A 23683-nucleotide genomic window follows, 5' to 3' on the forward strand; every position below is an offset into this window, starting at 1 on the left:
AGTGGAGATGCGGCGCTGTCCAGATAATCATCTATTATCACAACGGCATCAGCCAGAAGAATGGGTTTTCCAATATCCGGTGCACACTTTGGCTCACCCCCTCCCCGGTCCTGCATCAGGAAATAGAGGAAGAGGGGGTAGAGCATCAAAAAAATAAATAAAAAAAAAGAAAAGAAAGAGCCTCGGGGGAGACCGGGTTCAGACGGACAGACAGACGGGCGATAACGCGCTCTCGGCGGGGTTAGGTGCGCTCCGTGCGCCGGTTGGAGGATCAGCGCTCGGCGCGGCGACGGATCCCGTTTCTAGAAACAACAAGCATCCTCAGCTGGCCTGGTGGTAGCCGACTCCCCGTGCTCTCTCTTCCTCCCTCCCTCTCCCTGTCTCTGTCTCCTTCTTTTCTCTTTCCCCTGGCCGGCTGTGCTCATGATATCACCGCATCTCCTCCCTCGGGCTGTTGCCTCCTGAGCAAATAACAACAAACGGGGCTAAAACGATTTCTTTCAGCTCGTCAGAAGTTGTCCGCGTCCACGGGAGTGTTCATCACTGACGGGATGTCCTCCTCTACTCTGCTGCTGCTGCTGCCCGTAATATCCCCCTTTTTTTTTTTTTTTTTTTTTATCATCCCACCTCTCTCACTCCTCCTTCTCCTCCCTCTCTCTCGCTTCCTTCTCTTCATCGGTCAGCATCAGCATCCGGGTTCCGTGGTTCCCGCCCCACCCACCCCTCCATGCCTCACCCACCACCCTTTCTTCTCTACTGTAGGAAAAGTTCCACATTTACTGCGTGTGACTGACAAAAATAATGAAATAATATAAGACATCTGTCCAGCCTGACCTTTAACACAGGCACCCACACAAGTAGAAATATAATAGAAATAGCAGCCACATGTTGTGCCCACATCATTTTGCATCCTTTAAAATAAAATCAGAACATAATAACTAACCCATTTTTATTCTATAAAGGGAATATTCTTTTTGTCACCTACTCAAAAACATATTTAAATCATTAAAGACGCTTAAAGATGCAGTTTGGCTATTTTTCATATAAACTCACTTAAAAGAAAATAGTGAAAAGTGAATGCTAAGCTAAGATTTAGTGCAGCACTCCTCTATTAGATTGTTTGTATTAGTGTTCATAATGAACTGGCAAGTGAGTACATATTTTCCATTAACTTTATTGTCAAATGTTTGGTATAAACTACAAAATTAGGAAAAAAGAAAAGAAAAAGCACATTGAGGAGTTCTCCAAGGCTCAGCGTTGGTCCCATTAATGTTTTGGTTTTTTGTTGTTTTGTGAAAAATGGGGAGTTTTCCAAATACAAGAGCAATTTATTCTAGGGGTGGGATGAAAATTATTTCTGCTTTCTCACTTTAATATCAAGCAAAAGGTGCAAAAATACTTCAACCTGGACCTTAAGTGGAAGCTGTGGCGCCAAACTTTCCGAACATGACATGATTTATTTTTTACTATAATAAATATTGTTTGACTGATTATATAATATATTTAAATATATAAAACAACAGAATGTGTTGTTGTCTGTGAAGGTTCTCAGACATCCAGGTCATGGTATGGTTTTTGAGAATGAAGAATTCTCAAAAAACTCTACAAGTCCAGTTGCCTTTTTTGAACCTTTGTTGGATAGAATTTGTTGTTGTTTCTCTTTTTAATATACTTTATTTAAAGTTAATACCATAATTTGAATGTTACATGACATTATATGATCTAACAAAATGAAAATAATGTAGTTTTCTTTATTATTTTTTAGAATTTGGCTTTTTTTTTAAAAAATTATTAACTTTCTTTAAATGCAAAACAATCTAGAGGACATATTTGTAAAGTCAGCTGATGAACAGCCACGGTCCACAGCCGACCCCCTTGCACGGATCACAATGTCCACTTGTAAACCCACTACGCCACTGCATGTGATTAAGCTCCACATTGTGATGTCTCTATGATGCCGATTCCCAAATCTCAATCCCCTTTTAATCTTAATCTCTTGATACATTCAGGTTGATGCATCTCAGATTATCTAACGGTGCCATGTGTGAGCACGTAAATCAGTCAGTTTATCTCTTTGCAGACAGATAATAGCGTCACATTCAAAACGTCCATCCATGCATGACCTACATTTACGATTAATAAAAGATACTGAAGACAATGAAGTTGCATTTTTTATGATAAATACTTTCTTCTCCACTGGTGATCCAGTGCATTTTAAATTGTAACGCAGGTGCATTTTCCAACCACAGGATGGTGCTGTTATGCAAGTACGAGCTATCATTTTTTCATCTCTGTGTAATTGTATTTTCCAGCCATGGGATGGTGATGAAGCGGTTTAAGTTCAGGGTGATAGCTTGTTCAGTCTGCAAAAGTGATGCAACAAAACAGTTCCTCTCTTAGTCACAGCCAAACCCTGATGGTGCATATTTAATTTTATCTTGGTATTAGGCAACAAAACATTAAGTCAAGCACTTTTTCTCTTGAGTGCTACTTCAACACATCTCAGAACATTACATTTACTTCCCGGTTTGGGGTTTTAATGCTTGCTGCAACTTCCACCGACTCTCGCCTCACATGCAGCCGTACAGCCTTTGCCCTTTAGGCTCTTCTCTGCAGGGTCAGATGGAAATATTGTATCTCCACCCCTATCTCCCCCACCTCCCCCACCCTGTCAGTGGAATTTTCCCGAGGCATTTACCACGTCGAGGGTTGACATGATATATGTGACCTGGAACACGTAGATAGGCTGTCACTGTGACATGTGGGATGCAGTATTGTATTTATGTCTGCAAATTAATGACTGGATGTTATTATTTCATGTGGTGGAGACAGGGTCCTTGTGAAGGTAACAGTTAAAGATTAAGGCTCAATTTAGTTCTTGCAAGTAGTACATGGTTGGTTCTTTCATGTGCCGACAGCTGGCTGCAGGCCATATACAGTGTGTACAAATATGAACAGAGTTATCACCTGGTAGACACAGTGCTGGTCTGAGTTTGTGCAGCGTAGGTTGTTTAACCTGTAAAAGTTAAGATTAAGAAAGAGTGAGTGAAGTAGGTTTGGCTCCATCTCGTGGATAGAAACCATTTTTGAATTGGTTTAAAACTTAATAAAGAACTTAAGTGCGCCAAGGTGTTTATTTTCTTAATTTAAGCATCTTTACATGTTTGTTTTAAGGCAATAAAAACTCTATTAAGTTTTACTTTACAGATGTGGAGTGATCTCAGACCTTTGTAGATTACTATATATATATAGATAAATAATAGTATTCATGTGTAGTTTTACAAACGTGCGTGGACTGGATTTAAAAAGTACGGGTCTGAAATAGCGAGTGAAAGAAGAGGACAGGCTAATCTGGGAATGTGCGGGTGTGATGCCAAAAAGAGTCTGAATTTACCCCCTGTAGCTGGATTAGGACGACCAAACAGGCAGCTGACTGTATTGATGTCTGTCTGTGGGTGAGCGGCCAGACTGGCTTCCGTCTTGATCGCTCAGCAAATGGCCCGTTGGCTCTTGCTTGATTTAGCCGAATACCAGTCAGCAATTTCCCTGTCAGTCAACACTGAATTTCCTCTTGTCCAGCATCTATCTATGTATCTCTCTATCTCTAAGTAGCTTTAGCTTTCATTGCTTAACTTCTGCTACAGGGCTTTATGCATCTATAGTGATGGACTAAAACATACTGATGATGATCATGACGTGCTCTGGCTGTAATTTAAAATGAATGAAAGTAACTGTTCTTGTTATGCTAAGTTAAGCTAAGCTAAGCTAAGCTAAGCTATGCTATGCTATGCTATGCTATGCTATGCTATACTAAGCTAAGCTAATTATCAGTTTAGAAAAATGTGCTTTATTTATTCCACTACTGCTTTTACCAAAACTGTAAAATTAGTGTGTTCAGGCTACCAGTTAAAAAAGCTGGCTACAAGAAATTCACAATTGCAATCGCCTCGCTGACAAGCTGGAAGTTGAGCAAGCGTGAATTTTGTTTTAGTGTTCCAACAATGCGCTGCAGTGTTATCCTCTTACATGCGTTTGCTTTACCACCATAACTTCTTGAGCATTTCTCAATATGCTTTCTTGTCTGTACTCGTGTTCTTGTGGAGTCGATGCCCATATACTGTCCTAGTTCAAAGTACCATCTGACCAAGTCCAAATACCTGGATGAGTTCTTGCCCCATCGTACTTTACTTGGTAATGACAAATGCCCCTTGGCTCAAAAAGTTGTCTTCCTTGTCTTTATATATATATACACAGAGGATATGGATGGCAACTGTTAATCATCATGATGTCACGTCCTGTTTCTATAGCGCCAACTAACAAACTAAAATAGACACTTGAACATACATCAGCATTATATTAACTACCTAAAATGACAAAAACAACAATCCTTGGAAAAAATAAAAAATAAAGATAAGACATGTACCTTAGTTCGACCCAAGTCCCATCCACTAACATGGAGGAGGCGGAGCTTATGACTTATACTGCAGCCAGCCACCAGGGGGAGCTACACATGCTTTGTCTTTGAGCAGCTGTCATGGCGTCCACTTTTTATACAGTCTATACTCCGGATCTTATGGCACTCATTATTAAATATGTGTTAGAAGAACTGGAAATAAGCCGAGAAAAATTGTAAATGTTGCACGTTTCTGCACAATAAAAACTAACTTGAACGCAACTGAAGAACCCTTTTAGTGAGGGGGAAAATGCCAGCCTGTCCTGCCTTGACTAAGATATAGTTTTACTTTCTTTACCACATGGATATTATATGATAATGATCTGGTTCCTAGATCCGCATTCAACCCTGGTGAAACAAAAAGCCAGAAGTCACAATTTATTTTTATACCAATTATTTGATACTTTTATTTCCATTTATAAGTATTCATTTCAAGTCGACAATTTACATCACAGCCCGTCGGCTCGCTGGAATTGTCAAGGTACTGTACGTCAGCCCCAGAGGGAGAAGGGGAATGGTGGGAAGACAAAAGGGACACCAGGTAAGTCTAAAACAGGTAGGGGGGAGGGGGGTACTGTGGTTACTGCCACCAGATCCCAGACTCAGCCCACATCAACACAGTGTTTGTTAACGCTCAGCATCATCATCATCATCATCATCATCGTCTTCATCGTTGTCATCGCTCAGTCCAGTGCTGTTGTGCAGAAGGGAATGCTGGGAACTTGGAGGACTCAGTGCAGTGGACCTGGAGGAAAGGTGAAAATTACACTCACGTTAACATGTGATACCTTGTCTGGATTAGATCTGAAATCAGACACAAAAACAACAAATAATCTGAAACATGTATTGATATTTGATCACTTCAGATGGGGAACGTGGATTTTAATTTGTGGAGTTTAAAGCACTGAGAAAATGAAGTGGAAATTCAGGAACAAAATCTCTTCTCTGATCTCTGTGTCCTGTTTATTCAGGGAAATAAGAGACAAATATCTTAAAATTAAACCAAAACTACCTACCCATTCAAAAGATTAGATTGTCTTTATTTACAGTCAGATAACATGAAGAGTAGGACCCTTAGACTGAAGCAGCTAAAGGAATTCAACCACCATTCATTTCATTTCTTGCACATGTGAATTTTCCGCTGCAAATTAAACCATTTGAAGTCAACGAAACTGCATTTTTACATTGATTCATCGCCAGCACAAGCTGCTGCTGACTACGAATGCTATTTTTTTGTTTCTTTTGTTACTTTTTTTTTAAATATTTTTTTGATGTGATTTTTTTACACCCAGCACGTTGGTGACGTACAGACAAATTTGTCCAAAGTTCAACAGCCTCTGTGGTGATTCGTCCTTGGTACAACCCACTTTAAATAAAGTTTACTTTCAGTATAAATCCTCATAACCCTATAAAAAGAAAAAATGTGCAAAACGTTAAATAAAATTAAAAAAAAAAATCTATGTAAAACTATAGTAGTTTATATGCGGGTGTTTCCAAAGTACATTTAAAAAAAAAAAAAGTTTAAACATGGATTTTTTTATGAAAAACGAGTGAATTACAATGATTGAGCCACGATCTTTAAGAGATAAAGAACACAACTGTGCTAAATATTGATTAAAATGGTTATTAATGAGATATAAACAATGTTTATCGGGATTTTATGGGTTAAACTAATACCACACAGGTACAAAACAAAGACAAAACAACATGAAATAAATTTATTTAAATGTAAACGAAGAAGAAGCGACTCGGTTACGTAACATCCTTACATTCGAGGCTGGAGGGCGACTCCTCATGACGTCCCCTCGGCTGCGCTCTTCACACAAGCGGCGAAGGCCTCCATCAGCTCTTTACAGCCCTCGGCTCCCTTCTCTGCCACGCTGAAAGACAAATGAACGATGATTAGGTCGCAGTCGAGGGGGAATCCACGGTTCGACCCATTATTTGTCAGCAGAAGTTGACTCGGGTGTGTTGAAAGAACAGATGTTGCTTTTATTTAACACAAGCTTTAACAGCCATGCCACTGCAAAGACAGCAGAAGTGAGAAAGGAGATGTGTGAGAAGAGAGAGTTCGGGCTCAGAAAACATTTCAGGCTCCCAATTCAGGAGCTCACACAGCAGCCGATACTGACAGAGTGCATTAGGGTGATGGAGCGAGATGGAGGGAGGGAGGGAGGGAGAGAAAAGAGAGGCAACGGGAGGAGTGAGAGATGCAGGAAAGCCGTGTGGACTGACCCATCTGTTTAATAGGACAGCAGAGAGGGAGGGAGGGAGGGAGGGACGGAGGTTGCGTGATAATGCAAAGATGACATGACACAGAGGAAGGAGGGGGAGTCGACGGGAGGAGGAGTTTCAAGTTACATGAATGCAAAGCCAGGATCTGACTCCTCCTATGGCCTCATGACGTCTTATCCTCTCTCTGTTCTGCTGTTTTCTTCCAATCCCTCCCTTTTCCACTGAAGTATCTACCCCTGTGTCTTTTAGTTTGGCTATTTACCCAATATGTGAAACAAAAGAATCATCAGTAGGGCTTTTCTTTTGGGTCCCTTCATTGGATCGGTTGAATAAAGTCGATTAGCGCCACGGTTCGCCTTCTCCACGCTGAATTTAAATCACCTTCTCACAGTATACACAAAGGACTAAGAGGAAGACATGTTAGTGTTGGGTTGCTAATGGACGTCCAGGCGTCTGTTGGCTGCTTATTAATCCTCAAATATATCTTCCACCTCAAATGAAACCAAGTGAAACAAGCAAAATACAGAAAAATCTGCTAGTGTGCTAATGGATGGAGCTAGCATTTCTTGCTAGCGTGCTATTAAGCGCGATAAATCTGGTGGTAGGAACCAAAGTTGTGGATGGGATGGTGTTTTCTTGTGGCAAACGTTTGGGGAAACTGTACTCAGTTTGGTTTCCCCACCGGTCACACCCATTGGTTGTCACTTGAAAGTTGAGATTAGCTAAACTTGTTGCCCATTCATACTGAAACGCCAACTCAGATGTTTTCCTCTTGTCATCTAAATTTCATTAACATTCATGACCTTGTTGCCATAACGCTGCCTTCAAATGCCTCTATTGTGTAGCATACACTCTCGTACAGTTGAATCATGTTGCTGCTAATGCTAACCAAACATTTACTACTTCTGAGTCTTCACATGAAAAGCATTCAACAACACAACATGGCTTTTTTTGTAAAGCACAACAAGACTCTTATTTAGCTACGATGACACAAGAAACTGGTGTCAAAAATATCACATTAAGCAGCACTTAAATCTCAGTGTATTACACTGACTTAGCATTAGCTAAAACTCCTGGTTAGCATTAGCTAAATCCGTGCGTTTAGTGTAATAACCACATTCTTATTTTTTCTCAAAGTCTTGTGCTAGCTAGTAGTTGAGGTCGTGTTATGCTAGTAGCAGCTAATTTACCCTCAAGCTGCGAGCATTTGTCAAAATTGTGGTCCTGAGGAATCACCAAAGGCCACTACAGTTTATTTCACATATAGTATGCTAGTACTTATCGACACCTGTAAACAGAACTCCTCTTTGTTGCAAATATAAATAAGTAGTTGGACGTTTTAAGAACCATACATGGCATGGTTAGCTTAGCATAAGGACTTGAAACAGCTAGCATGTCCACAGAAAAACAGAAAAGTTGAGGTTTCACATTAAGGCGATGTGGAGTTTTTATGCTAAGCTAACTAGATGGCGCGTCACATTAGCGTCACAGCTATTCTTGTACACCAGTTGAGAGGAACAGGATCGCCTCTGCTGCTTTATCTCTCAGCATCATGGCCCGGTGCCCATTAGTGATGTAACACACAGCTGGATGCTGCAGATTATCACTCAGCGCTTTACTTCGCCGGCAGAGATGGAGCGAATGGTGTGTAGGTTGAACGTAGACGTTAACTCAAGCATGACAGAGACAATGAGTGCTTGTGTTTGACCACTGACAGATGGCCCGACATCAGAGGGTTTCACCTGTTAGAATATATCCATCAATCCAATACAAACACACATTTTACTGTGCGATATAAAAATAAAAGCATGGAACTCTTTCACCCTATCAGCTTTGTCGTCTAATTTAACATTTTTAAATGAACGCAGGCCTCGTATGTATACCTGCATGTAAATTGCATAAAAGCAGGGATTACCGAAAGCATTAGAGCCGGATGGCTTCATGCAGAGGAGGGTGAGGAGCTGGTGACGTCATCCCAACCACAGCAATCACATAATCTCCCAAGAGAAGGCACGGCTGTGGGCGAGGTCACGTTACAGGGTCATGGGCCAAAACCTGGGGTTGGCCTGGTAACAAGAAGCTTTTGTGACTACTTCTAGTTCCTCGATAAACCCAACAAGTTTATAAATAAATTAAATTAACGTGGTTTAGTAAACCAGCTTCACGCTGTGGAGCGCTACTTGTATGCTGGTGCGGCGATGTCCGGTGCGACGCCGTCCTCGTCGTCGGACACTATCAGGAAATGAATTTTGAATTATTTAGGCTGAGCTAGCTGTTCTCAGTCCTCGGGGATGCACATGCATAATGGATCACTGAGCAGGTGCATGCAGGAAAAGATGATGCAGAGGCCGAGCATTAGTCAACGGGTCACGTGATTAAAGCCATTGTCTGGATTCGAACCTCTTTTAGAAGTCCAAGAAGAAGGATATTCACTGTCCATAAGTTAAGACGCTGGACATGTGTCTCCTAAATTTAACCCAGAGAAGGAGAGATCGCGCTCAGAGCAGTGGTCAGTTTGGAGGTTTGGTGCTTTGCTCAAGGGCACTTCAGGCCGGATGTTGAGGGGTTGAAGTGTTGCTGATTCACCGAACCCTCACACATTTCTTCTCCACCCCTATGATCCCAACAAAAATTTGAGATAAGTTTTTGCAAGACATCTCTGCAAAGATCATTCACAACTGCGCCTCTTTTGTGTTAGCATCACATGCACTTAGCTTAGCATCTGAAAAACCAAAGCAATTTTTGAGAAGAGATTTCTGTTGCACAATTAAACATATCAACTTCCAAATGAATATAATCATAAAGTCGACTCCTGCATGCGTGGTGCAGTGTGGTGGCCTGAGGGGAAGGAGGCCGGTGCCAGAGCAGCACTCAGATTACTGACTTCTGCAGAGTCACCGAATTCCATGGTGAAAACCAGCTCGGTTGCCACCAGCGAGAATGGACATGCTTGTCTGCACATGCGACTCTAGTGAATCAGTAACAGAGAGAACTGTTTATATATATGTGTGTGTGTGTCCAGAGGGCAAAGGAGGGATTAAAGGTGCATATGTGCAAACTATGTGTTTAACCCTTGTGAAAAAGCCTTCAGTCTGATAATACGCCACCAATCAGCAAGACTGCCAAGACTGTCATGCCAAAAACATTTACACTGCAAACTCTACTCATGCAGGGAAAATATAGTCACTTATATTAAACAGGGCTTAATTTGAGATATTTTTTTCCATTATCTTGAAACAATAATCCAAGTACCAAATAGTAGTTACTGAAAACTAGATTAAATATTCCAGCGACACTGCATTTTATCACTTGTTTGAATGAAAGTAATCCTGAATTAGAGACAAAATAGATTTGATTGCACGGAAATGGACTAAAAAGCCTTTATTGTCATTGTACACATGATACGGCGAAACAAAACAATACTCGCAATCAATCCCATTCCCATTATGGCATATATTGCAGAAACACTGCATTAAAATTGCTGTTGCTAACTCGACATCGGTGCGACTTAGCCAGTGTGACCTTCACAAGGTCACAAGTATTGCCGCTTCTTAAAACCATCAAATTTAATAAAAATGAACTATCCCGATAAACGACAATTAAAAAATAGCCCTGAAACAGTGGAAAACATGATTAAATTGGATATATGGTGTAAGTACAGAGAGATGCTTATCATCCCAACATGAGGGCCTAAATCCAATATGGCCGCCTCCATGCGTGTCCTGGTGGGTGTGAATGCGAGGCCTTTGCTTGGGTTAAAAGGAGCAGGTGTCAGGTGGAGCAGTAACGTGATCCATGGTTGGATCCATGGCACATAAAGCCTCACTCGTGCATTCTCTACATCCATAACTTTTAAAAGCTGCCGTCTATAAATACGCTAGGGGTTTCGGGTGTTACTTACACAGAGTGAAGCCTTGTTGAATCTATGGATGGGTCGGAATAAAATGGAAGGCGGATGGGTAGTGATCGAGTAGTGTCAACACTTTCAATTCTTGACATGGATGTAGGGGGATGTTTTGCCATAGAAGAAGACCACATGCAGAGTTTGAGGGCAGGAGTCCAGAGGGGGAGCTGAGCGTTTGAAATCTGAACACTTTCCCCTTGAACCGATTTCTCCAGGTCATAGATAAGACTTGAAAATGTTCACAAATCACGGCAAAAAAGTCAAACGCCCGACTCTCGATAAGCTAAATCTGTTTTTACTGCTCCAATCAATGAAGCTCCAATCAAACGCATTCTTGCTTTTAGCCAGGTCACTAGACTATTTAAATAAACTTTTTGTGTTTTACTGCAGCTATTTTGGCTAACGACATAATGTCAACTCGCATTGCAGCAACACTTCAACTCTGACTTGTAAGCAATGTAGCCGACCACATCTGTCGTAGCAGAAACATAGCAAAGGGTTGATCACTGACCTTGAGGAGTTCAAAATATGAGAAGTTACTAGACTTCCTCTCTGCTTGAGGCTTGAGTGCTTGAGGCTGCTGCTAGCGACACATGCCGAAGTCTCACGCCGAATGAATCTAATTCAATAGGATTAATTCCTTATAGTTCAATTCTGGTCCTTAAAACCACAACTTCTGAAGGAAACTAACTGGCAGTTAGCTTTTAGTTGCTAATGCTAAGAACTACGAGTAAGACAAAACAGCGAAGCTAGCCAAACAGCTAAACAAATCGATATTATGCTCTGTAAAACCGAGAAGAGTGGCAGATTAAGGCGCCACCACACATTAATTTGAGATAAATGCCTTCCACAAGATCCTCACTGATCTTTATTTGAATTGTTGGATAGACATAATGATTGAGTTCAGGATGTAGGTTGCAGGGGTTAAGGCTCCAGAGCAAGAATTGTGAATACTGTGAGGGGCGCCACCATGGCCTTCAAATTAACACCAGCAGCTTAGCTCAGATGTACTATACCGCAAGGCCGCGTTGACACGTGATGACTTTCAGACTCTTGCGATCGTGCATTCAGGCTATGCTGAGAACAGCTGCATGAAATAGACCACATACACACTCATCACTTCAAACCACACTATGTTGCATGCAGGTCAAAACCTCTCATTAAACTTATATTTTGTGTCGTGCCTTGACACGCCGTTGAGTTGCAACCTTGGCCAGAGTTTTTCGAATAGGCCGTAACTCCTCACTGCCCCAGAACGTCTGCTATGTCTTTAACACAAGAGTTATATAGACATCTGGAGTTATCCATCAGTGACAGATGGCACATAAAAGGGTGCCAATGGATATATCAAACATCAAAGTCATCTGTAAGGGAGTAAACTCAAAGTTGGCACTCGTCAACTTTTAACACATGATTAGCCAATCGTCCGAGCCTTGCCTTCCTTCCTCCACCTCAATCTGCTGTCTTATCTAAAGGCCTCACACACCCACGGCTAACTTATCAAGACCACACAGCAGTGCTAAGACAAACTCTGCAAACTGTTGACTCTGCAAAACAACTTCAATAAAAGTAAAGTGTGAAAATTCAACTACACCTCAAGGACACTAAAAGTGCAGCAAAACCGCCCCTGAGAATTTGTTTTATTGGTGCTTGATGACAACTCATGAAAGAAAAACCCCATCTGTCAGAACGGACAGTGTGTTGAAGCGTAGAAGTCTTACACCATCGCTGCTCTTCACTCCCGCTGAGCAGCTTTAAGTAAAGACAGCATCCCGACAATGGTGTCCCTGACATTGACACAGCAGAGGCAAAAAGGAGGCGGCGGGGACAAAACGGAACAAGCTATCGCAAGGTATTCTGGGGAAAAGGGAGGCGAGTGACGTAAGCAGATTCCCAGCCTCCATCCATGCGTGCAGACAAGCATCAAGCATCACCCTGCTGCCACGCATCGTTAACCCCCAAATCTTTCTACCCTGCATGAGGTACCCCAAATTTTCATGACCCCTGACCCCCGCGCGCAATTGGCATGTCATATTTAGTTAAATCTCTACAAGCAAGACGTGGTGGCTCTCGGCGCTAACGAAGGCGTCCGCTGAAGAGACTCCATTTTAGCATGGCGCATTTTTAGGATGCCGCTGTCCACATCCAACCGCTCCGGTTTGGACTTGACTCGAGCTCGTTCCCGAAATTACAGCAAATTTCCCATCTACGCTCAGATGTGATGCTTTCTTTGCTTTCCTTGCGGCTGTCGGGTAGCACGTTAGGTAACCTTCAAACCCATCGGACACAGATAATCTGGCCTTTGCAACCTTCAGCGGTTCATCATCTCAGCGAGAATGAACGTTTGAAGGAACCAGAGGAGAACTTGCAGAAGTGTCAAAGACGGTTCAAGACTTGCAAGAGGTTCCTACAGCGAGTTCTCTATGAAGATCCTTCACTTCTAAAGGTTGTGCGGAAAGCTACAAGAACCACACACCTTCACGTTTCCCACTGATGCACACTCCTTTGCAAACATGCACACCTTCACCTACCATTTGTCCAGGTCAGCCTTGATGCTTGCACAAGAAGCAGGGACGGGGGCCTCAGCGGGGGCAGCGGCGGCTTCAGAGTCCGACATGTTTCTAGTGGTGGTTGTGGTGGTGCTGGTGGAGCTGCTGTGTGGTGTTGAGGGTGCGTGTCCTGTCCTGTTCCTGTCGTCCAATGGATCCCAGCGCCACCAATAGAAGACAGAATGAGAGAGAGAGAGAGAGAGAGATAGTGTGGATGAGAGTGAGTTGGTGAAAGGGGAGGGGAGCGCAAGAAGGGGAGGAGGTGGAGGAGGGAGGAGATAAAACATGTGAGAGGGAACCACACGTGTATATATGGCAGTCAGGGGCAGTAGGAGGGGCTATTAGGGGTGAAAGGGCACTGACACCGAGTAAAGTGGAGGATAGGAAGACTGGTAACATGCACAGAAACAGTTGGTGTGTTCACCTCAGTGTCAACGGAGGCTACAACCCAACTACAGAGCAACCCAACAAACCCTAACCCTAACCCTAACTCAGACAAGGATAAAGCACATTTCTGCTGGTCTGCATGAGAAACTACACCCGTACATTTCTCCACACATGCACAAAGTGGTGCAGGGAACTGACCCACTTGTGTGTCAGGGTAGATGCAACATGATAACAGTCACAGCGAGTCCTCCAAGAAGAATTGTCCATTGAGCGCTGCCCTCTAATGGCGGCTTTGCGCAACTGGCTCTTACAGCTGCTGCTACCCTCACAGCACATGGCTGCCGTTCATCAAAGGTCAGGGATGTAACGGGGCTGAACTAAATGTACGGGCGTCATCTTTTATATCCGCTAATCATTGCAATCCATCTATATGTCTTGGTTGCACTTAGTCAATAGCAAATGGCCACAGTGGCAGATGATTTGTCCTTGCAGGAGCAAACTCAGAAGTGTTTGTCAAGGTCACAGTTAGACTGGGCTGCAGTTTGTTTATTTAACTGATCAAAAAATTTAGTTTATATCGTAAAAAATATACATTACGGCTTCTCAAGGTGGGAACTTTAGATGCTAAAAGCCATAAATATTCATTTGATACCAGCTAGAAAGGAGATGGACTATTCAGCTAATAGTTTAAGCAGCTCTAGTCTGGAGCTGCAGAACAATAGGGAATGGCACTTTTAGTTTTGATTAGTTTGAACAGATCTGATACTTGACACTAATATTTTTAGGATTTTATTTGTCTGCACAAAGGGAATCCTTTAAGAAATCGTTTTGCATAAGACTCATTTTTGTTTCCAGAATATCTGGTTAAATTAAAGTTTTTTTTTTTATCACATTGAGCATAAAAAGTGGATTTAGTTTGCCTTGGTGCTGAAAGGATGTTGGCGTAACTTTCTGTTCTTCGCGCCTAGGGGGAAAAAAAACTCAAACCATATGGATGGCTTAACACCAGAAGGAATAAGTGAGAAAATATGTTAGGACTTCGGATTTAGGATTGTGATCATTGCGAGGCATTTCTGACACCTGTGTAATGTCTTATCAGTCAAAGGTTTTCTGCTTGGTGTACACACTGGAACCAGTTCTGTGTACACAGAAAACACACCACGGACAATCTACTTTAATCCTCTCCGCCTCTAAACCCTAACCCTGGCTCGTCTTACCTGATCCGAGCGTATATATTGCAGCTCTCTGCGGCTGCACACCTGGTAGAGATCTATAAATCTGACACAAGCCCTTGAAGAGACGTGAAGCCCGTTCGTCGCGTGAGCTTCAAAGCAATGGACTGTTCTCTGAGACATACCGTACATATTGCTGACTTACGGCTGCAGACGAGGCACAAACCCACCAACCAGAGCGGACTTTAACTGCTCTCTGACGTCTCCTGAAATAATCCGAGCTGCTCATTCATATTCCGCAGAGAAAAGTGTCTCTAAATTACATTAGCATCAAATGTCAACCAATTAACTCCTCTTGCAGAAATAGCGCTTTCTCATGCATAAATGTGTCGTGGTGACACAAGTTAAAGTGTGAGCCAATGGCACTTACATGGAAAACCGGACTTAAAGCCTTGTGGCTGTATGAAGCCCCCCACCCCCAAAACAAGTCAAGCTGTATGTGGAGATACTTAGAAAATGTTACGGGCGAGATCTATGAAAAGTTTTGTGCCGAATTCAAGGCATTCCTTGAGAAAGAACTGAATGTGCAGGCAAAAGCGAAAACTTAAAGCCTCAAGCCACAGCTGTCGCCTAAATGGAGCCACGCAAAGAGATACCATATGTGTCATCACACTTCGTGGCATCTCTTGCACAAAAGAAGTTTTTCGAAGAGTGGTAAACTTTTCCCTTGAGAGCAACCAGAAAAAGAGATGCCCATTCCACATGCCCCTGCTAGGCCATGTGCACCGGGACTAAAAGGAACAGAGTGTACTTTGAGTCAAATAAGCAGTTTCCTGCACAGAAACCCATCCCAAACACTTGAATAATGCAAGAAACCAAACATAAAACATTGTTGTTAATTACCTACCTACCTGCAGACGGGATGTCTTTGTCCTGAGTTAGAAGTGTGTCTAAGTTTGTGGAGGAATCAGCAGAAAATGCCAAAGAAGGGCTTTGACGTGCTCTGAATGAGGTCCCAGTAGAAGGGGGTGTGTGGCTCAGGTTTATGACTGTGCGTGCCTTTCTTTCTCTGTGTGTGTGTGTGTGTGTGTGTACAATGTGTACACTGCCAGGAGCTAAAAGACAAAAGGGGGAGTGTTTAGTGGTGGAAGGAAATGTGCAGAAAAATGAGAAAACAGAAGTTTGGGCTGTAAAAGAGAAGTGAAGACGGTCCAGTTTGAAATTCAACGGGGATTACATAGAAACCAGGAAGGATGCAATGTTTTATGACCGCTAGCCCCGGCTGCTGTGGAACGTGACACAGTCGACATCTATAAAAGAGTCAAAAATGGCCTCTAAAGTAGTTTCCACATGGTATGTTCTCTCACTTATATGCATAAGACCCTCAGGCAGCTCCGTGCGCTGACTTTGCAGGAGTCAACAAGTTTAAACCCACACAACAGGACCATCAGAATTCCTCCGTCAGGCAAAACCAGCAACATTAAACTGTTTTTCCTGACAACAAGCTGGACCTTAGCTTGCAGCAGTTCTGGATTTGAATGCAATAAATAAATAAAAGAAAGTGTGTGTGTGATAAAACCAAAGTCACATTGTAGGTCCCACACGGGGCAGCTGGCTGCACACATACACGTTTACACAGCGCATCATGTGTGATAATGCAGTTTGAACGGGGGCGACTGGAGCCCGGCAGAGAGGTATTTAAAGCAAAGTGTCCCGGGAAATATGCAAGCGATTTGCGCACTTTATTCCTCAGGGAACAAACGTGCAGTCGTATGTGCAACTTCTGTTTTAATGGAGGTTGTGTTAAACGGACCAGAAACCAAGCAAACGCTGTTTTATTGGCAGAATATTGAACAGGTTTTCTAGTTTTTAAAATAAAGTGGCTTACCTTTCTTTAAAGTACTTAAAGAAAGGTACTTAGCTAAAAAAATCACTAGTAAAGCTCAAATTTGGATTTCTCTCATTGGGGTTTTAGTAAGTTTATATCAGTCTGCACAAAAGAGATCGACCTCTCTATGATCCAAATAATCGTCTGCAACATCTCAGCCTTGGATAAACTGTAATTTAGTCCTTTACCGGTGATATCTACAGTTTTCTGGCAAACAAATTAGCGTATCTCACTGTTTTAGGGGGATTCCTGCATTTCTGTGAAGAGTGACAGCCTTCTCAGTTTGAGAAGCTAGTCTAACCTGTCGAGAACTGAACCCTTGAGGCTATAAGCAACAGTGGAGTTTAACTGTGTTCAAACAGAAATATGAAGACAGGTTAGTGTGTTGATTTATTCCCGTATTGAGCGTATACAGCAGGGTCTTTGGAGACTTCAAACTAGCAGGAAATAAAGTAAAGGTCTAAAAAAGAGTTAAAGATTAAAAGGTTGAGAGGGAGCAAAAAACGTTTCATCCAAATAGCTTCTTCAGTTCTGATAGGCGGTTTAGGTTTCACCTAGGCTACGCGGCACGGCGACGCAGAGCGCAAGAGCTGTGATTGGTCCGCATGGTAGTAGCATGTTTAGTATTTCCAGCTTTTTCTCCATCGGCAAATTGATTATCGAATTGATTGTTTTGGATCAATAAAGAATCGGTGATGTTAACTGAGGAGGTTTGGAGATGCTTTGTACGACTCGTGTGTTGGAGTGAACTTTCGGCGAAAGTTTCAGTCGCCATTGTTGACGTGTAAAAGAGACGCAGCGGCAACTGGAGTTTGGGTGGCGTTATTACAGAGCTAGCCAGTAAAAGTGGCTCACACCAGCGTAGGCTAAGTACGTAGGTTCTTGCATTTAGGTACCTTATAAGCGCCTTAAAGGACTGGTGAGGAGTTTGGGTTTCAACTGGAACGTTTGCAGACAGGGTCAAACTGTCTCCTACTACTACAGGTTAAGTATCTGGCCGTTAACAGACCTGAGTCGTGTGAGTTTCTGATGGTTAACGCCCACAGATGTTGCCAAAAGTCTTTCAGAACTGAAGAAGCTTCCTGGATGAAATATCTTTAAGTGAAACTCTACAAGTCCACTTGTCTTTCTTGCTGAAACTATTAGGAACACAGAGGGTACAAACGCAACACGACTATAGTTCAGAGGCTGGAGGTTATCACAGCTGACCTTGGGTGAGGAGGGGGAGGGTACACCCTAGACAACAGCCAATCAGCAAACAACCCGCATACATGCCGTGGACAGTGGGAGGAAGAAACCCCTCCCGGTTATAGGTGGATGAGGCCTACCCTACCTTGACATTATAAAGTTTCCCACTTCTCTTTTACGCAGGACGTGTTCAACCCTACTCTGCTTTTGAACGCTTTGAGACCAGGGTCAGCTTTATGTGCTGAAGTAAAAGCTCCAGTAACACTTGTAGTAAAAAGAAGAACTTTATTAGACTGGGGTCGCGTAGGTCTAAGTTGTCACAAGTGCTGCTGGAGTCTTGATCTTCCTTGTTATTAATCAGTCATGTCTCATCTGTTGAACTCGTTCCCTGAGCTCTCTGGATCTTTTTAAGCGAGGAAAGAGATTGAGACCTTCCAGTTTTTCAATCGTTTGCATTCGGACTGTTTAGAGTAAACCCCAGACTGGGGGCCAATCAACGAGCTGGGCCGGAAGGCCTCACCCACTTTAAACCAGGTCTTAAGTTAAAGGTCTAACCATGGACTTGGTTTTCAGTTCACCAACTCCAATAATAGCCTGTAACAGGACCTGGACCAAGTTGTGACATTCATATGGCTTCTGATTAGTCAGGTGTAGCATGCACAGTATTTACCGTTTGGGTAGCTTGAGTTTTTGAAAGGCAAAGGAATGTCAGACCTCCGTTCATCCCTCGGACACTAAAGGGTTATTTGAGACCTTTCTAAGTTAAGTTTGCCGTCTCTGTTCTACCTCTTTGTCTCCCACTGACTTTCTTTGACTCTTGTTGCCATTTTGGGTACCCATCCCCTCGGTTTCACCTGTTAGAGCAGGGGTGTCAAACATACGGCCCGTGGGCCAGTGAAAATTACACAGAAAATTACACAGAAGACAATTTTTTCAGTAAAAGTACTACATTAAAATTCCTTCTTTGCTCTGTTCGAGCAAGTGTTGCAGACATGTCTAGCTACCTTAATGTTAGGTGAGTAGCATTAGCATCAAAGCTATATAGTGTGAGGGTGAGTTGGTGAAAACATGAACCCTGAAGGCTGCTGAAATCATGTGCCTTGAGAAGCAACAGGTTTTGGCCAACGTTAACCTGCAGAGAAAAGTCATTAAAAATGGATCTCGTCATGGAGGTGTTCATTTGAATTGTTAATTTCATCCGAGCCAGAGTTAATATGTGTTTATTTGTATATTTATACAAATAATAATAATAATAATAATAATAATAATACATAAAACTTGTAGTGGTGCATGAGCAATAGGGTTTTCTTTGTTTTATTTGTATGGATTTTATACATTTACAGGGCAGGGGGATAAATTAACTATAATAGTTCCAACTAGGTCCAGCTAGCTTTAAATTGTATGTATTATATGTGTAAATGATAAACTGAGGAATAACATCGTTGAAATATTTTTTTCAGGTTGTTCAAAAGACATTTTCATCATGTACTTGTGCTTCTTTGCACTAAAACAAAGGAAAATGTCATTATTTTAAAGTTATTATGCCATTATTTCACTGGTCCAGCCAGCTTGAAGTCATGTTGGACTGTATGTGTCCCTCCTCCCCCCACAGCTAAAACGAGTTTGAAGCCTGCAAATCCATACATGTCCGCTAGATGTCGCCATTTAGCTCCTACCTCTGTTCAACCAGGGGCAACCAGAAAAAAAGACAACAGATGTTTTCAAGTCAGCTCAGATAAAGATAAATAGATGGAGATACACGTATATATTTAGTTTTATAGGTCTATATGTGCATAAAAAAACAAAACAAACAAACAAAGAAAGAAAAAAAAACAAGTGCATACAGTTTGCAAATGAAAAAGCTGCATGCTGGCGATAAAAGCATCTGCTCTCAAGTCTCTAAAGAGTTATTTTCTTAAGGACATCGTTATTTTTTATTTTTTAAATCAAAAACAAAACAAATAAAATACTAGATACTAAAAGAAACATGTTCTATAACTTTATACACCCAGTAAAATATATACACATACATAGTTTCATATAATTTGTTAACACTACATGCTCACTGTTGGTTGGTTGTCCTTAAAAATTAAAAATTAGAGCTATATTTACATGTCTATAAGTATCTACAGAGCCTGAAAACTGCAAGAGAATATTTTCAAATATTGGCTCAACGTGGAAACTGCTACAATTGACGCTTTAAGATCGTAAAAGACAAGACTTTTTACCTACGAGTCTGATAATACATATCAGAGGGTGCGCACTGAAAAGGTCAGGGGACTTATAAACTCATCCTGATTTCGCTATCAAACGATGTAAAATGGATCGAGGCTCGTGTTACGACATTAATTACCAAACTCTGCGTGAACATTTTTATTCATCCGTTCAATTAAGATTGGGAACGAAGGAAACTTTTTCCACATTCACACTCACACCGTTATCAACCTGGCACTACGTTCTGTTGAATACATTCACATCTTCCACACCGTGTTGTTCCATGCAAACATGCAAACAATTAGCGCACATTCACCTGGCTGTTGATGATGCTGCTGATGCTGCTGTTGCTGCTGATGCTGCATAGTCAAACCGCTGCAGCCAAGGAAGTATAAAAAGGTGGCGAAAATGGAGCAAGAGGAAGAAAAGGCGACAAGCACAAGAAGAAGAAGAAGAAGCAAAGACTGAGAGATACACATCTAAAGAAGAGAGATGGCACAAACACGAACCAACGGAAGCAAACTCTTCATCACAGGTGAGATGACTTATTGATTTTATCTGTCAATGCAACGTATCAGGCTAAAATATATCTGAATCTGCAAAAGTAGCCTGTTCAGTATGTATCTAAGCGTTCAACAAACACATTTAGGGGATATATCGCTTTGTGTTTACATGACAAAATCCTGTATTTGTTTATTTGGGTATAACGTTCATTAATCAAATTGGAAAACCATTTGTTTGTTACTTGCAGAGTGTTGTTGCATTGATATCGGGTTAAATTATTTTCTTTTTCCCAAGTAACTACAAAAAGATAATTAAGTAAGATGTTACTTAGACATGTAGCACCCACCTAGACCAATGACAATAACACTCCTTGATGGCAGCAGCCATCCCCCGCAGGATACAACCACAAAAACACTTTAGAAACAACTCAAAAAAACATGAAGAATAGCACAAGGTGTTGACCTGGCCTCCAAATTCACTAGATCCCAAACTGATCAAGTATCTGTGGGATGATCCCTAACCCTTTGGGTCCTAACCCTAGGACCAAGGCACAATTGAGACCTATACAACAGTAGGATCTGTGTATAAAAGGTTACAGAAATGAAAATGTGGCACTTTTATTGTTGGTCAAAGTGATAAAGACGCTGCAGCTTTAGCCTCTTTCTGTACATATTTAACAGTAAAACTCTATCTCCTCCTCAGTGCTCTACATGGTGGCCATGTGCAGAGCCATCCCCATCGGTGACCTGCTGGACCGAGCCTCTCAGGGCTCTGACAAACTGCACTCCCTCAGCACGATGCTCACCCAGGAGCTGGTTAGTGCCGGTCTTTATCTATAAATGTGTGTTTGCACCCTCCCAATGTGTCACAGACGAACAAACACAGCCTCCTGTTTAACCTCTGTTCAGCCGCATTACACCTGCTCAGTCTCCAGGAACAACAACAAGAAAAAAAAAAAAAGGCATTTATTTGAAAAGAGATTAACCATCCCTAACCGTCCCTCCCAGGACTCTCATTTCCCTCCCATCGGCCGGGTCATCATGCCTCGTCCCGCCATGTGCCACACCTCCTCTCTGCAGACGCCCAACGACAAGGAGCAAGCTCTGCAAGTAGCGGTAGGTTTCTCTAATTTTCATTTTCATTTTCCCCTATATTATTTGCTTCTGTCACAACCCTTTCAGTCTTCTCTTTATCACTTTCACTACCATACATCAGATTGAATCTTCCTAACCCGTCAGGCTTCCATTATCTAATCTTTGACGAGATCTGAAGATGAAGCATAAATTGAGGACGTCTAAAAAGCTCTAAAACTGACTGAGACAGCGATTGTGTTTTTGTAAATCTAAAGCTAAGGATTCAGATTGCATTCTCAAGACTTCATCAATTAAAGTCTAGACTGCATTCATCCATTTTCGTCCACATATCCAAAAAGTCTCCCTAGCATCGTTTCACAGTTCATCACGAGGGTTCCTAAGGTGTTCCTCAGCCACATGAGATATGTTGTTCTGGGTCTACCCTGGGACTTCTCTCCAGTTGCCTAAAAGGCTCTAAATTCTCAGGAGCCACCATCACCAGATGCCTGAACTCAACCTTTGCTAGCTCCCTCCAAATCTCTGAGCTCGTACAGTGGCCTCAAGGCTCAACTTCCTCTTCACCACAGCAGTCCTTCGTACCAATGTGACGTCTTTTATTCTCGCCTCCAGGAGTCAGACCTGATGTCACTGGCCCGCTCCTTGCTCCAGGCCTGGGTGGATCCCCTGTCAGTATTGTCCACCTCCGCCAACACCCTGCCTCACCCAGCCCAAAGCAGCATCTCCAACAAGATCCAGCAGCTGCAGGAGCACTCCAAGAGCCTTGGAGATGGCCTGAACATACTATCTGGCAAGGTCCGCAACTGCAAACACTAAAATGTTGTCACGCTCGTCTAAAATGTAAATACTAAGTGTGTATTAATAAGATTTCTTTTGCCTACCTTTCACTCCCAGATGGGTCCGGCTGCTCAGTCCATCTTCTCGCTGCCCTACACAGGAGGCAGCAACCTCGGCCAGGACAGGATCTCCAAATTGACCAACTTCCATTTCCTGCTGTCCTGCTTCCGCAGGGACTCCCACAAGATTGACAGCTTCCTGAAGGTCCTGCGCTGCCGGGCGGCGAAGATGAATCCCGAGTTGTGTTAAAAAAAAAAAACAAGAGCGAGAGCAGCAGATTGTTCTGACGACTTGGATCACATACAACCCACACCAACAGCACATGCTAGGAAACTGCTACCTTAGATAATATGCTATAGTTCGCATTTTGCATTTTCAGAGTGAAAATAAAGAGGAGTTATACAGCACATACAAGAATACCTTCCTTTTTTTGACCTATCGCTTTGTGCAAAACACTGACTGATGCATCTCTCTATTATATGCTGCCGATTAAATTCATTGAACAACTCTGAGATGTCTGGAGCACATGCAGAGAATTCAAATTACACGACAAAAGAAGAAAATAAATCTTAAACCTATAGAATCATACTGTCGCTAAAACTGGCAAAATGAAAATACCGGTCAGCCATAACATTAAAACCACTGATTACCACCAGGTTATGTAAATAAAATTGACCATCTTGTGACAATTCAGTGTTCTGCTGGGAAACTTCTGGACCTGGCATTCATTCATGTGGATGTTACTTAGACGTGTAGCACCCTAAAACTAAAAAAAAACATGAAGAACATCACAAGGTGTTGACCTGGCCTCCAAATCCACTAGATCCCAAACTGATCAAGTATCTGTGGAATGATCCACAGAGGCCCCTCCCCTCAACCCATAGGATCCAAAGGTCCCCCCCAGCAACATTCTGTTGCCAGACACCACAGGACACCCTCAGAAGGTACATCTCCATTCTCTAATGGGTCACAACTGTTTTGGAGGCACAAGGGAGACCTACACAATATTAGACAGGTCGTCATAATGTTGTGCCTGACTTTATAAGTCTGAAATCCGAGAAATGTTGTCTATTTAACATTTTTTTGATATGTGCTGCTGTAAAGCAGAGTGTAGAGTAGATTCACATGGAAACACACTCCAGGACTCGTCTGATCATCGTGGGCAACAGAATATTAAATTACAGAACCATTAAATCCGCATTAATTTGACTTTACTGGATAGTACTGAATCTTAATCTCAATTTGAAACTTGTTTGGGTGT

General features: G+C 42.3%; 1 protein-coding gene and 1 long non-coding RNA gene across 5 annotated transcripts; one reads left to right on the forward strand and one right to left on the reverse strand.

Moving 5' to 3' along the window:
* Window positions 1–4824: 4824 nt before the first annotated feature.
* On the reverse strand, window positions 4825–15746 carry LOC311506104. Of its 4 annotated transcripts, none has more exons than XR_014699680.1 (4): window positions 15612–15746; window positions 13124–13282; window positions 6223–6333; window positions 4825–5198 (listed from the first exon to the last, which is right to left on the reverse strand). It is a non-coding gene; the product is annotated as an uncharacterized lncRNA (long non-coding RNA). The 4 variants fall into 4 exon arrangements; XR_014699681.1 differs by having other exon boundaries at window positions 15608–15724; XR_014699682.1 differs by having other exon boundaries at window positions 15604–15618.
* Window positions 15747–20482: 4736 nt separating this feature from the next.
* prl (prolactin) lies at window positions 20483–22671 on the forward strand (the record flags this gene model as incomplete). Its single annotated transcript, XM_084570409.1, has 5 exons — window positions 20483–20525; window positions 21197–21309; window positions 21502–21609; window positions 22198–22380; window positions 22480–22671. 5 exons carry the CDS (start codon window positions 20483–20485, stop codon window positions 22669–22671), a joined length of 639 nt encoding a protein of 212 aa, XP_084426535.1.
* Window positions 22672–23683: the final 1012 nt, after the last annotated feature.

The sequence above is a fragment of the Chelon labrosus genome (genome assembly GCF_963514085.1).
Source record: "Chelon labrosus genome assembly, chromosome: 21".
Classification (NCBI taxonomy): domain Eukaryota; kingdom Metazoa; phylum Chordata; class Actinopteri; order Mugiliformes; family Mugilidae; genus Chelon; species Chelon labrosus.